This window comes from Scatophagus argus, chromosome 16 (genome assembly GCF_020382885.2).
Source record: "Scatophagus argus isolate fScaArg1 chromosome 16, fScaArg1.pri, whole genome shotgun sequence".
Classification (NCBI taxonomy): Eukaryota; Metazoa; Chordata; class Actinopteri; family Scatophagidae; genus Scatophagus; species Scatophagus argus.
In genome coordinates this window covers 10,729,867-10,744,059 of record NC_058508.1, presented here as the reverse complement: position 1 = coordinate 10,744,059, position 14,193 = coordinate 10,729,867, and the positions used below count along the sequence as shown (strand labels likewise).

Genomic DNA, 14,193 nt, shown 5'->3' with positions numbered 1-14,193 from the left:
TGCTTATTCATACATTCTGCAATTTTTAATAAGGGAGAAGGAATATGTGCAAATTGAAGGATTTTAATGTGGTCAGACAGAAATTTTATGTATGCCTTGCACAGCCTGTGCTTTATAATGGCCTGTGCCTATGTCGAATGCAGGATAAGGATGAATGCACTTCTGAGAAAGCTTTACTAAGAGATTTTAGGAGGTGCATTCTGTTTAGAGTGTGGACACCCTTACTGGATGAAAATAAGCGTGAGCTTTACTATTTGTTTAAACTAGCTTTGCACAAATGTCCAAAGATTTTGTTCTCCTTTATATTTTAATGATTTAATTTGGAAACAAAGACAGAAATCAACATCCTCAGCATCAATTATTTAAGCTAAATACAAACTGTTTCACAGGGAAGAGGCTTCCCAAAGCACAAATGGCATACCATGTGGCGCCCACATCTGCCTATATCTATTCTGGAGGTTTCTCAGACACTCCCAGAGAACAGATAAAACAACTGGCTTGACTTTAGTGCCAACATGATACAGGCTATTAGTGTTAGTGAACAGTGTGTTGCAGCCATTTCGCATCTGCTGGGGAGGAGAGGATAATGGATGATGATTGTGGCTACAATGACTTTGTCTTACTGTGTCTTTGTTAAAGGCAAGCCATAAAAATGCATTTCTCTTAACATGTCAATGAGCTATTAAGTTTATTCACCCATTTAGTGTAAGTGCATGGAACCCTCATTACATCTCTATGTCCTGTCATGGCCTATTAAATATATATAGTGCTTCTCATCATGTTTAATCTCACAAATTATTATTCTAGCAGACATCTGTCCCCGTGTGCCCTCATGACATTATTCATATCCCTTGCCTTCCGATACCAATAGCAGTGTATTTGCCTGATCCTTTTTTCAGCTTTATCATGAAGCCTTTGTTGAAATGTCAATACTGTCCTCAATATCCTATGTGATGTAATGAAGAAATGTTGGCAGCTTGCCATTTCATTTTCACTGTCAAGTATAGCGTAATAGCACTTCAGGTTAATCTCTCACCAGGTGTAACACTTCCAGTCTCTCTTTCAGTACCTCAGTATGCACACACACCCATACATAGACAGAGACCTCCTGGAATAGTTTAATTAGCCTTAGTTTTAATTACCTCCCCTGGTACCCTTGGGATAGAGCAAAGGGCTCAGTGTTAATGAGAGGGGGATCAATAGAAAAGAAAGACAAGGAATCTGTTCTCCCCCACCTCTGCTTGCCCTCCTTTCACCACACCACCTGTTTTCCTCTGTTTGCTTCATCTTACTGTATGTGTGTGACTCTGTGCCTGCGTGTCCATAAATGAGGCTGTACACCAGTCTTTGCAGCATACCGTCGGTCTAGACAGCAGCCTTTCTTTTTAAAGAATAGTTCAACATTTTGGGAAATATGCCCATTTGCTTTCTTGCCAAGAGTTACATGACAAGATTGATACTATTCTCGCTTTTTTACGGTAAATATGAAGCAGGAGCCTCCAGTAGCCTCCTACTTCTATAGATTAAATTGGCAAGATATAACATGTTAAGTGAGCTTTAGAAGTGTCAGTAGGCAGGTTTTGTTACCTTGGGGCAGAGCCAGGCTAGCTATTCCCCCCCTTTGAGTCTTGATGGTAAGCAAAGCAAATCAGCTACTGGCTGCTACAGGTCCATCTCATTACCATCAGCAATGAGAATACCACGAATGCAACTTTAGGTTATTTATTAAGAAACACTGGGGCACTACTGTCTCTTATTTTATTATCAGTTCTTAAGACAGTGCTACAAAACAAACATACACTACTTCCAGTCAGTAAGAATAGTGAGCAAAAATGCATTCTGGAAATATTCAAGGGAGTTAAACTTTCAGTGCACTGCACTGAGACGACCTAGAAACTGTCTGACTCTGTGGACATTTCACCACCAAGTGAACTACAGACTGGTTTAAGAAGTTCCCACTGTTTCTGGCTCACTGTGGTCGCAGTGGGAGTCTCAGTACTCTCCATGGTGGTGAAAGTGAAAACAAGGCAAAGCTTATGTGTGTACGTGTGCATGTGTGTAATAGCAGTCCCCCAGTCTGTGACATGAATGAGTCATCTATTAGAGTTGCCTACAGGCCAACAGAGAAAAAGAATGGGGGGAATGTACCACCATGGCTATTGACTGAAACGTGCCAACTCTCTCTCTCTCTCTCTCTCTGAGAGCCTGTAGTGTGTCTGAGAAGAAAAAAAAGAGAGAGATCTACAGTGTGTGAACATGTGTGTACCTGAGGCAGGGCTTGGACCACTGTATCCAACAGGGCTCTCATTCCTGTCGCCATCTTCAGTAGCTTCAGCACTGCGTGTGTGTGTGTGTGTGTGTGAGAGAGAGAGAGAGAGAGAGAGAGAGAGAGAGAGAGAGAGAGAGAGAGAGAAAGGGATTTTAAGTGTGGGCATTTAGAACGAAATCCCTCAGGTTCAATTACAGACTAAATGGGAAACGTTAAACTGTGGAAAGGTCGGTTCTTAATTTACACTCTGTGTAATACACACATGCACACACACACATGCATGTACACATAAAACATCTCTTTAGACTTTAGCTACTATGCTACAGCTAAGCGACCTGTAAAAGTTGTTTACAGTTTTAACTGTTACATTTTATACAGCAGTAAGATCCAGTCAATATTCTTCACTGAGAGGATTTACAGGAAGTCTGGCTGGGATAGAACTTGTAAGACTGTGTGTGTGTGTGTGTGCAATGTACACACGTGTAGTATAGGTACCTCGAGCTATTCTCAGTACTCTCATGATCCTGATGATAGTGGGGTTGATGGGCAGGGCTGCACTGATCTCAATCTCCTCCAGAGTGATGCCCATCACCGACAGAAGCACAATGGCCAGGTCCAACTGGTTCCACCTAGCACAAACACACACTTATGTGATGGAGAAAGATGTACAAATGCATTGCACCACACATGCACCAACAACAAATATTAAGAAAAAAAAATATTTTTTTGGGATATTATTAGTTTGTTGGCAAACATGTTTAGTAAAAGCTGAAATCACAGTTCCTGTAGTGGTTCCTACTGTAAGTCCGATACTCAGTGTTGTACTAAACCCTCCTATAAAAGTAAGCATGTTATCAGTCAACTTTCAATACATTACACTGTTCTTAGAGCGACACATTTCTACCAGTGATGCTGCAGCGCCTCAGTCCCCAAAATCCCTTAATAAATCCATCATGTGCAACAAAATGTTTACAGACATTTTTTTCTGCCCTGGGGACAGATGGGAAACAGATGTTGCCAAATCAGATGAATATGGAAGAGAATCAAAGAGCTTGAAGGTACCATAGTCCCTGAGGAATCTGACTTAAGGGCAACTGTGCTGACCTGATGTAATTAAACCACCACACCGTGCTTTTGTTAATTCTTTATTGCTTCATGCAACCGCTTCAGGAGATATTGTACTCATCGTTTATCCTCTGACTTTTTGGAAGATAGTAAATGAACAGGCCTACGCATCTTTTGTGGAAACATCAGCGCTGGCTTACGTCTTTGTGAGTTTTATGGAAAATGATAAAACAGGTGCAGATCTAATCTGAGATCACAAAGCAAGGCATCCAGAGTGCTAAAACATTTGCCACTGACAATTCATTTGTCAGAGTGCTTTCCAAACTCTCTCATTTAAAATGCTAACGACAGGAGTGCATCATCCACCGCTGTGGCTCAGCATTATCATGCACATGTTTCTTTCTGCTGTCAGTGTCAGTCTACTTCTTTCTTCACATTTTTGTTCTAGTCTCACCCGCCTTGCCAAAAGAAGGTGCATCAACCTCTATGGTCATTGCCATTCAGGTCCTTAAGACTGAGGACAGCAGCTGCTTTTGTTCATATTTAAAAGATAGTATTCTTTGATCATTTAAATACATGAAAGAACATGGAAATAAACTAGCTCACCAGGTAAAAATGTACCTGTTACTTATCAAAAAGCTGAATTTAATGTGTGATGGTCTTTCATATCTCCTCCACAGTATACATACTCACACAAACAAACATACATGCAAACCTGTTGTGCACGGTGGCGCATGTGGCAGTCTGTTTGTGCGTTACCTGCTACTCCACTGACCCAGTTCTTAAGCTGGCCTGAGAGTCACCACAGTCTATAAATCACACTATGCACAATGACTGCTCACGGTTGTTGCTGACACTACATAAAAAGAGACAAAGTGCCAGCTGGTAACTGTGTGATAAATTCTCTCTATATCCGCCTATCTCTTTCTCATTTCATCACTCATTTATCCTCCTCCTTTTTTGTCTTTGATCCGTCCAACTTCCCCTCCTATATATTATTGGTCTCTTCCTCATCTCTCTCTTCCTCTGTCACCTCTTAAGCATTTCTCTTTGTACTCTCTCTCTCCCTCTCGTTCTCCTCTCCCTCTTCACTAACTAAAATAGGTCAATGACATTAAAGTACCATCAGTGTAATATAAGCTCCCAAATCTGTTTCTGCCTTTAATTAGTTATCACATATCCCTGAAAAGAATAAGACATCAGTCTCATCACCGTGCACATTTGGGTGAGTGACAAATCAATTAGTCTGGGCTCTGAGTGAATGAATGTGGGGGTGAACCAGTGTTGAGGTGTGTTTCCCACAGAGGTCAACCAAAGGTGAGTAGAGTGAGTTGGGGAATTGGAAAGCGCAGCAGTGTAGCAGCGAGCAGAGAGTTAATTGACAGTTGAGTTTTGTTAAGCAGAATGGTGCTGCGATTTAAGACCATGTTATTTCACTCAACAAATGATGATTACAACGAAAAGCTCCCCTCATAAAAGAACTGTCATATTCATTAAAAAAATAAAAGCTTTATTAATTGAAAATGAATGACAGTTCTACATTAAGGAATAACTTCACAGGGAATGAAAAAATGTTAATCTTGTGTGAAATACGTGTGACTACAATTACAAAAAATATTGGCTATGACTAGACTGGATTGACCGAAATGTTCAAAATAATCTGATGACAAAAACATCAAGAGCTTTCACTGACTAAAACTATATTAAAATAGTTGAAGTTTGCCCACACAAGGTCATCTGACACAAGATTAGGACTAAATAAACACAAGGATGAAATAAGGGAGCCGAACTTAAATGCCATAAAGAAAACTGTAAATTCTTGCTTCTTACTATTATAATGAGTGATTTCAGCATGTTGTCTTCGACAGACCTGATCATGAGTGATAACTGTCAGGAAATGCGCATTTATAACACAATATGGTTTAGTCAACTCAATAACTGAACGCGTCAGAGCCAGCACACATATTTCAGTGTATTTCTTAATCCTCCATATCGTCAAAGCTGTAAGCTATTCCATTTATAATGATCAAAGCAAAAAGGGGATTTGTACAGCCATTACACTCTGAACTAAATAATTATGCTTATTGTGGCACTATTTATAATATACGTTATTTCAAGAGATTATGGCATGTGCATAGCGCCTCCGATAGTGGCTTTAATGTTTACTTTTGACATTAAATGTGTGATAAGGGAAGGAGCTGAGCAAAAACTGTAATTCTCAGTGACATTAAATCTACAGCTGTTTTGAAATGTAAAGCTGATTTTCCAATCCAAAGGCCCTTGTGTTTTCAGGTTAGCCTCTAAAAAGACCATAAGAAAAGCTGACTGATGATCATCACGTCACTTCGCACCAGGTACTGCACAGTTTAACTCTGGACAGCGAATTAACAAATCCCATAGTGGATGGATGAGGTTTATCAAAGACACAAAGCTGTTGTACACATGATGACACAAATACGAACACAGATTCACATGCAGGCAGAAAGGAAAACACCCTAATACGCAATGGCCATGCCAACACACAAGCTATGAACACACACTGTACCTGTCTTTGAAGAAGCGGCGAAAGCCAAAGGCGATGAGTTTGAGTACTGCCTCCAGCACAAAAGTGGAGGTGAAGAAATAGTTGCAGTACTTCAGGGCAAGATCCAGAGACTGGAAGGAGAGAGTAAAAAAGTGGCGTGTATGTGTGCAAGGTGCACAACGGTGCAGAAGTGTGGAGAATCAGTGGAATCAGCAGAGAGAAAATATAGACCTGGAGTTATTCCCATTGTTTGTAGAGTAAAATCTAGCATGCCGGGGGCACAAGCAGAGCATCTTCCATTCACAGCACAATATACACACACGCACGAACACATGCACGCGCGCGCACACACACCCCATCGCTTTTGGGGACATTACATAGAATTACATTCATTTCCTGGTGGCTTAACCACCAACAAACCATAACAATAGACATTACTTTCCTCATCCTAAACCTAACCTCAACCTCTTAATAATTTTAAGATTTATGTTGTGAGGACTTGCATTTTGTCCCCATAAGTAAGGCAGGTCCTCATAACGTGACTGTATCAACAGATTTCTGTCCAAGTACAGCAACACGCATCCACAAACACACACACACACACACACACACACTCTTTGAGCAAAATTGTGCTTGTGGAGTATTCAAATGTGTCAGAGACAAGCATATTTTCATTGTCTTAAACATCCAGTCCATCTTCATGTTAGTGCAGAGACTAGAGATTATTTTCCTTGGCTGTTGTCTCCTTTCATCAATATAGAGCTGTAGCTTCTAACAAGTGGGAGGCTGCCAAATGTCAGATCCAACAGCTGACAAATACAGCCAAGACCTGTGATATTTATCTGATGCTTGGTCAGTTTGAGAAAGCTTGCTCCATTTTAAAGGTCAAACGAGCATCTTATCTCAAGGATAATCACTTTTCTGTCCTTCACAAAAATGCCTTCAGGTTTCTGAACCTCCATTCACCACACATGAATGAACAGATATATGTACTATACAGCTAACCCCACTTTGACAGCAGCCCACATCGAATCAGCAGTGCAATCACAGCCCCTTTGTGTGGGCTGTCGCGAATCACAACACATGCTACAGAGCCTGAATACAGTTTCATGGTGGTTGACCGGTCAGTGGTTTCACTGTGACAAGGAAAGTTTTTTATGTGCTGTAGAAGAGTTGTAGTCACGTGTAGGAGAGCAGCAATAAGATTTATCAGACATTAATATGAAGTCTCAGCATATATGTTCTTCCTACTGAGATGGAGGAATCTGTCTGTTTGCGTCCATATTTCTGGGAAGCCAAAGCTAAGTTGCAAACATTTCTGATTATTTACATAATTGGAAGAATGCAAGGTGCATCCCCCATTTATCATCTAATGTGCATACACAACTGGACCTGTTCCTGCTGCACTCCCCAAAAAATCTTAACAGAATGCACCAATTTGTTCATACACTCCTATACAGCCACCCAGTGTACATCTATGCACAGACAGGTAAACTTGTTCTTTCTTACATGAGGCTGATTGTAGTGCTCTAAGGACATGGTGATGACGTTGATGCAGATGATGAAGGTGATGATGAGGTCCAGGTAGTGGTTTGTGCACAGTGTGTGGATCATCAGGCGTATTTGGCCATAGCTGGCATAGTAGGGCAGCTTTTGGGCCTCTGTTGGTAGAAAAACATATCAATAAAGCTTTAACACATTAGATTTGTATTTGTATCCAATGAAAGGAATTGTTCCTGGTTAAAGAAAAAAGTGTTCTCTGAAGTGATATTTAACAAGATATTTAACAGTGATCATTCAAACATTTAAGCCATTAAAACAGAACTAAATTCAGAAGCCAAATTCAAACAAACTGCTTTTGCCACTACTTAAAACATACAAGAGATCATCTTTAAGGGAAGACCTGCATAACAAAATTTAAAAGTTTTGATCAAGCTGGAATAACTATCAACGTAAAGAAAAAAGAAAATCTCAAGTTGCAGAGCACATTAGCAGTTGTGACACTAGCTGTCTCTGCTGTTGTTGTTATGCCTGTCTCTATGTCCTTCTCTGTTTCTCCATACAGCACACATTTTGATCAGTGTTGATCAGAGCTCTACATGCTAACAGAAAGTGATTCTTATAACGTGTCATTGTAACAATAGCAGATCAGTGAGCTATTCAAGCCCATGTTATCAGACACTGTGTTATTTATCATTATATCTGCTTGTTTTCTAAGTGTTTGTAATCACTTTTCACCTAATTGTGTCCATTGTTATTCCATAAATCTCTTTCTGCATCTTCTTTCTTACTCTACTCATCCGTTTTACCCCCAACTGTGCTTTTGTTTTTTCATTTCTCTTCCAGGTATTTCACCTATACCATACTCCTGTGCTCTCTGTCATCCTTCTCTCTTACTTCTTCTCTTCTTTTCCATGCGCCGCTGACGTTTCTCCTCCCGCCTTTTGGCCTCCTCCACCTCCTGGTGCTGGCGACACTTGTGAAAATTCTCCACCACCACGCCAACAAACATGTTCAGGACAAAGAAGCTCACGATGAGGAGGAAGGAAATGAAATACAGCAGCATCCATGGGTTGTTGTTGGTCACCGGCTGAGGTTGTAGTGGCACGTTCGTTCAAGATATGATTTGATATAAAATGATGTGAAAGAAGAAGGTAAAGAAAGAAAAAAAACAGAGACGAAGAGGAAGGAGAAAAACATGAGCCAGCTTCAGCCAGATTGTACCTTTTTTATTTTTACTATGGAGAATTTTTGTTGCATGCGGGTACCTGTTGGTCCACACCCACAGCATCCAGGCCATGATACATAATGTTGACCCATCCATCTTTGGAGGCGAGTACAAACAGGGACATCAAGGCCTGCATAACAGTGTGCATAGAACAGAAAAGAGCACTACATATTATGCTTTATATGTAGAAAAAAGGATTCTTTTACACATTCCTACAATAAACATAAGGCTCACCAGACGTGCACATGTTACTAACCTGTCCTAGGTTGTCAAAGTTGTACTTATGGTGGACCCACTTGTAGTTGGCTTGCAGACAGTCAGACTTATTTGTGATGTTTTTGACATCAGGGCCAAGGCAGTAGAAGAACTTGCCTTTAAAAAGCTGTCAGCAGAAGAACAATGAGATTTAGTTTTTGATGACACCTGACTGCTTATATAATGCAGAGAAATAAGCTTTTGTAGTGCCTTCCTATGAGACCAAAGGCTGCTCGTGAGTGAAATAATGAGCGGGTCAAAGACCCCACCAAATGAAAACAGTGTGCAGAGATGAAAGAAGCATGAAGACAATGAGAGTTTACTGAAGAAAGAAATGTAAGTGTGCTTCAAAGCTATTAAAAGAGAAAGTGAGGAAGAGAACATTTAAAAAAAAAAAGTCACAGCCTGGAAACTATCACACACACACAAATACAAGGGATTAGTTAACCGTCTTGCATATAACGCATGCAGTATGCATCATTTAAATATCTGTTCCCTTTCACCTACCTGGACCCCAAGAATGCCAAAGATTATGAAGAATGCACAACAGATGAGAACAATGTTGCCGATGGGTTTGAGAGATGTGATGAGGGTCTCCACCACCAGCTTCAGACCTGGAGCTCTGCTAATCACCCTGAAGAGGGCAGAGGGATATAAGAACGACAGATTAAGTGAAAGGGAGATAGAGGGAGTGGAAAGACACAAAGTTTATACAAGTATATTTTGTATAATATGTAGTTTTTTTTTTACAATGACACATCTCATCTCAGACATATTTATTGTACAGGATGTAACTTATTAATCTATTAAGAGCAACTTTATGAACTTACGAAAAGAAAACTATACAGACAAAGCGCACAGCTGCTTTACATAATATGCGAAAGAGAAGCCACAAATAACCAAGAAAAACATTAACAGTAAAAACATTTTTTAAAACATTGTCAATACCTGAGGGGACGCAATGTTCTGAGCAGCCTGAGTACTCTAAGCACACCTAGGATCTTGGCCCCACCCGCCATCGACACGACAATGTCAATTAAAGACACAAAAACCAGGAAGCCATCCAAAATGTTCCAACTGCTCCGCAGATATGCCTGTTCACCAACATACAGACCCATGGAAACCACCTGAAGATAAGAGAGAAAAAATACAAAGTTGTAGCACAAAAAATGTATGTACACACTCAATAAATAATGCCTGTGTTACACTGTGTTAAGTGTAATCTCCACACTGTGTTAAGTGTAATCTCCACACTGTGTTAAGTGTAATCTCCATTGGTGCAATAACAGTGTCCCAGTGCCTGTATCGCTGCCTGTTTATTGTGAAGCCATTTGACATATGATGGTACTCAATTCCTCTGTGACTTCAAGTTTGAGGGTTGGATGTTGTACAGAAATTCTAATACCTATGCACACAGCTAGATTTGATGCTTTGCTGAGCAGCAGTGGGAGCATCACGTCTGCTTGAGTGAAAATCTGCAAGTGACATTTGAAGGTGTTTGCAAAGTATCCAGTAAAGCTTCAGAGGGACTGTGAGGGTTGGCATGCAAACATATCAAGATGGTTGAAAGATCAGACCTTGGAAAACACCTTAGGGTCTAAATGCCAAAATGTAAAGTGCTTGCAATGCCAAAAGTAAATAAAATGTACGTATAGGCTTCACAATTCTCTAAAAGTTCTGCAAAATGCTGACCAATTGCTCAAAACTGCTGTCATGTGCTTTTACTGTGGCTGCAGCTTGAAGACAGCACTAAACACATGTGGTGAGGTCCTACAGAGAGATTAATGCTACACAAACAAACATACATCAACAAACATTACAGAGCTACATGAGGCTCAGACAGACAGAAACATGAGGGGAGACATGTATGGCTCGGGGGGGCTCAAGGGGGCTGACAAGTCTGTGACTACTTGATGGGCTGTGATTGGTTAATAATTGATTGCGGGAGTGCATAATTGATGGCCCACTTGAGCCAAAGCCTTTCGCAGAGAATACAGAGACAGTGGCAAATAAGGGGAGGGAGAGAAAATAAAACAAAGGAGGTACGGGGAAAGACCAAGTCCGAAAAAACAGTCTGATGAGAACAGAGGCTTTGCTAGGAAGTGTAAACACTTAACAACTTAAAAAAAGAAACAGTCGACATCACAGAGGACAAGAGGAAAGAGAGAATGTGGGGGAGTGCTGGAAATGGACCACATCCATAAGAGCAGACTAGCCACTAATTAATGACATTGCTTAATTGCTCTATTCTCCAAAGGAACATGGGAATTGCCAAGAAAGAAGGGCAGGGGAGCGGTTGGGCTGGTGGAGCATTGAGGCGAAGTCAATTCAGTGAAAGAGACAAACAGGGACACATGGGAGGAGACAGACACAAAAGATGCCTGCGTGTAGTGCTTGTACACTGCATTCAGGACTCAGTGGCAGTAATAGAGGGACAGGTTGTAAAATGTTACCTTGAGAGTCATCTCGCCCACAAAGATGGCAGTAAAGATGTAGTTGGAGATGGTGAGGAAGACTCTTTCCTGGAAAGACAAACAGGAAGAGGGTGAGAAAGAGGAAAGGCAATTAGGGGCAGTAAAAACACATTACTTACTGCTCCCTATAGATAACAGAACTGAAATTATCCTCGAATAATCAAAGCTCCCACACTAAGGCTACAGACAGGAGATGTGGTGTATACACACATGCACATATACTTATTTCAGATGGATTTACCAAGCTGCCCTGCAGTATCTTGGGCCTTTCCAGAGCAACTGTAATGCAGTTGGAGAAGATGAAGGCCAACACCACATAGTCAAACAGCTTATGGGCTATGATGGACTGGCACATTTGTCTGAACCTGGAACAGGAAGAGAGGAGATAAAGAAGATGAAGAAAGGAAGAAAGCAAAAAGATGAGTTCAAATAGGTATTTCAATTGCTAATAAGGCACAAACAGGCTGCCAAAATTGGGGAATTAATACATAGAGGTAATGTCACACACTGGGCCAAGCACAATTTACAAACCCCTTCCATCAAATCAGAATGAAAGCCAAGTTCCCTGACAGTGCATGGGAGCTCCTTCACATCTTGGTGGGTAAATAAATAGGCTCATTCAGCCCTTGTTTACATCAGTCCTAATTCAAAACAAATTACATTAACAACACTCTCAGAAGCACCAGACTCCTGAGTACAGTGCTCTGCAGGGAGAAGAGAATAGAGAGATACGAGCAAAACAGAAGAGAGAGAGCAAGAAAGAGAGAGAGGGAGTTAGAAAGGGATGGGACATATAAATACTGAATATGCATGTCAAAACTTAGCATGTGACACTGTGTGCTGCCAAAAAGCAATTAAATATCTTTGCTGCAGTGTTTATTGGAACAGATGAAAAGAAACAGATTGAACAGGAGAGGCTGTATTTATTCTAAAGTATTTTGGAACAAGTGTGGAGACATTTAAATGCCTTTTTATTAAAAAACCCAACTGTGTCTATTCAAACCCTTCCTCTGCAGACTGTAACACAACACCTCTTCAAGTTAATGCAGAATTTAATAAATTTCCTATGGTATTACATTTACCCCCCTGCCCCCCAAGGCCTGTTTCTGGCCCTCTAACAGGAGGGGAGTGGGTAGAAAATATCCCTTTGTTATTTGGAAGGTGGCAATCAATACTCTAATGTAGTCCTTCTCTGAAGAAGCTCAGCAACCTGTCCTTCCTATTGATGAGGTGGGGAAACACAATCTGCCCACCTATCCTTGGTATTGTTCTGATGAGATACGTCCTGCGGCCAGCCAATAATGCTTGCGTGAGGGGCTGCTCAGATGACAAAACAGCCCACATTGATGCAATCACTCCATCACTAAATGCACTGCATACAACAGATATGATGGAAAAAGAAGAAAAAGAGGAGTGAGGTATAAAGGTGACTCACTTGTTCTGCGGGGAGAACAGGAAGACCGACCAGTCCTCTCTGGTCTCACACCAGTCTGGTCTGTATACCTCTAACATCTTCTGGATGCGGAAGCACAAGCTCTGCAGCAAAGAACACACAGACACACACATACACACACACACAGACGCAGAGCCCTATTTCAATTATTTCTGAAAGTGAAAACACTTCTATAGCAACAGCTCGGAGAATCTTCCAACATTACCATCTGTATAGCTCTCTCCCCGCTGTCTAAATAGTCCTTTCTAATTAACCTTGTTTCTGTTGTACACAGACTTGTTTACAATGAAAACAATGGGGCTCCCATGGGGCCCAGGTGATAGGGAGTGCAGGCTTTATACAAAGTACTTGAAAATCCTACACAAGACAAGGGGATTATTGCATGTGTAACATCTTGTATTTGTTAACACAAAAAGCTAATGGTTTGGTCATTGATAATCACAAGACCAGATTGTTTCTTTGTTCTGTTTCATACCACCTTGCGTGTGCTTATCTTCATTTGTGGAATTGGACTTTGTATCATAGAAAAGTCCTAGTGAAGGCAATTAAGGGTGTGTGTTTCTTGGAACTGCATAAGCTTACTTCACTTACTCACCAGGATTTTCCTAATGCTATTACCATTTAATTCCCTCCCTCCCACACGCACTTAACTGTAACTTACATAGTCAATATCATCATCCAGGTCCTCCCGGTCTTTGCTGCGAGTGTTAACCTGTGGGAAGACATCGGCCATCAGCTGGCTCTGAGGGTTTGCACCAGCCGCCTGTTCAGTCAAGTGTCTAGGAGTGGGCTGGAGAAGCTGAGACAGAGGAGTCTTCCCGTTACAGTCTTGGTGCGCTCCTCCTAAGCCACCCAGAGCATCGAGTCCACTGCCACCACCTCCACTGATTACCATTCCCCCAGAGAAGCTCCTCTTCCTCTGATGAGCATGGAATGTCATAGGGGGCAACAGGTGGCATGGTGGCAGTGAAGGGTGTGTGGTTCCTGGAACCTGCAGCAGGTGGGGCAGTTCTAGTGATAGAGCTCTGCGGTCCCTCCTGGGTACAAAGTGGCCTGGGAGCATAGGATGAGGAAGGTGAAGAGACTGGGGTGCAACAGCAGGAGGAGAGAGGAGAGACTCCTCCTCATCTGGGTTGACATGGTGAAGATGGCGGTGTGGGGATGAAGAGGCACGGGGACCCCGGATACGAAGGCTTCCTCCAACCACTCCGCCAAGACCCCCCAGGCCGTAGCCATAAAAAGGTCTTGCAGAGGTGGGGGTGAAGATCGGACTAGCGGAGGGAGATGAGGAGGCGCAAGGGCGGCATCTTCCCGGGCTGTTCCAACTGGAACGACGAGCCCACAAGGCCTGGGCATGGGGAGGCAGTGGGCGACCCCAGTTGTGGTAACCTCGGCCTGGATACTAAGACAGAGAGTGAGAGAGGT

The 14,193-nt window shown here is 41.8% G+C and overlaps 1 protein-coding gene across 1 annotated transcript in view; it reads right to left on the bottom strand.

Moving 5' to 3' along the window:
• The window catches only part of cacna1ia (calcium voltage-gated channel subunit alpha1 Ia), a 72,518-nt gene that overhangs the window by 23,442 nt on the left and 34,883 nt on the right, over positions 1-14,193 (bottom strand). The window contains exons 16-28 of the mRNA XM_046414841.1: positions 13,430-14,170; positions 12,751-12,851; positions 11,557-11,680; positions 11,295-11,363; positions 9,790-9,968; positions 9,349-9,475; positions 8,843-8,968; positions 8,627-8,716; positions 8,256-8,448; positions 7,368-7,519; positions 5,880-5,989; positions 2,765-2,898; positions 2,267-2,337 (exon numbers count right to left, since the gene is read on the bottom strand). Coding sequence (XP_046270797.1) covers positions 2,267-2,337; positions 2,765-2,898; positions 5,880-5,989; positions 7,368-7,519; positions 8,256-8,448; positions 8,627-8,716; positions 8,843-8,968; positions 9,349-9,475; positions 9,790-9,968; positions 11,295-11,363; positions 11,557-11,680; positions 12,751-12,851; positions 13,430-14,170 — 2,217 coding nt within the window. The remainder of the gene's footprint in view (positions 1-2,266; positions 2,338-2,764; positions 2,899-5,879; positions 5,990-7,367; positions 7,520-8,255; positions 8,449-8,626; positions 8,717-8,842; positions 8,969-9,348; positions 9,476-9,789; positions 9,969-11,294; positions 11,364-11,556; positions 11,681-12,750; positions 12,852-13,429; positions 14,171-14,193) is intronic.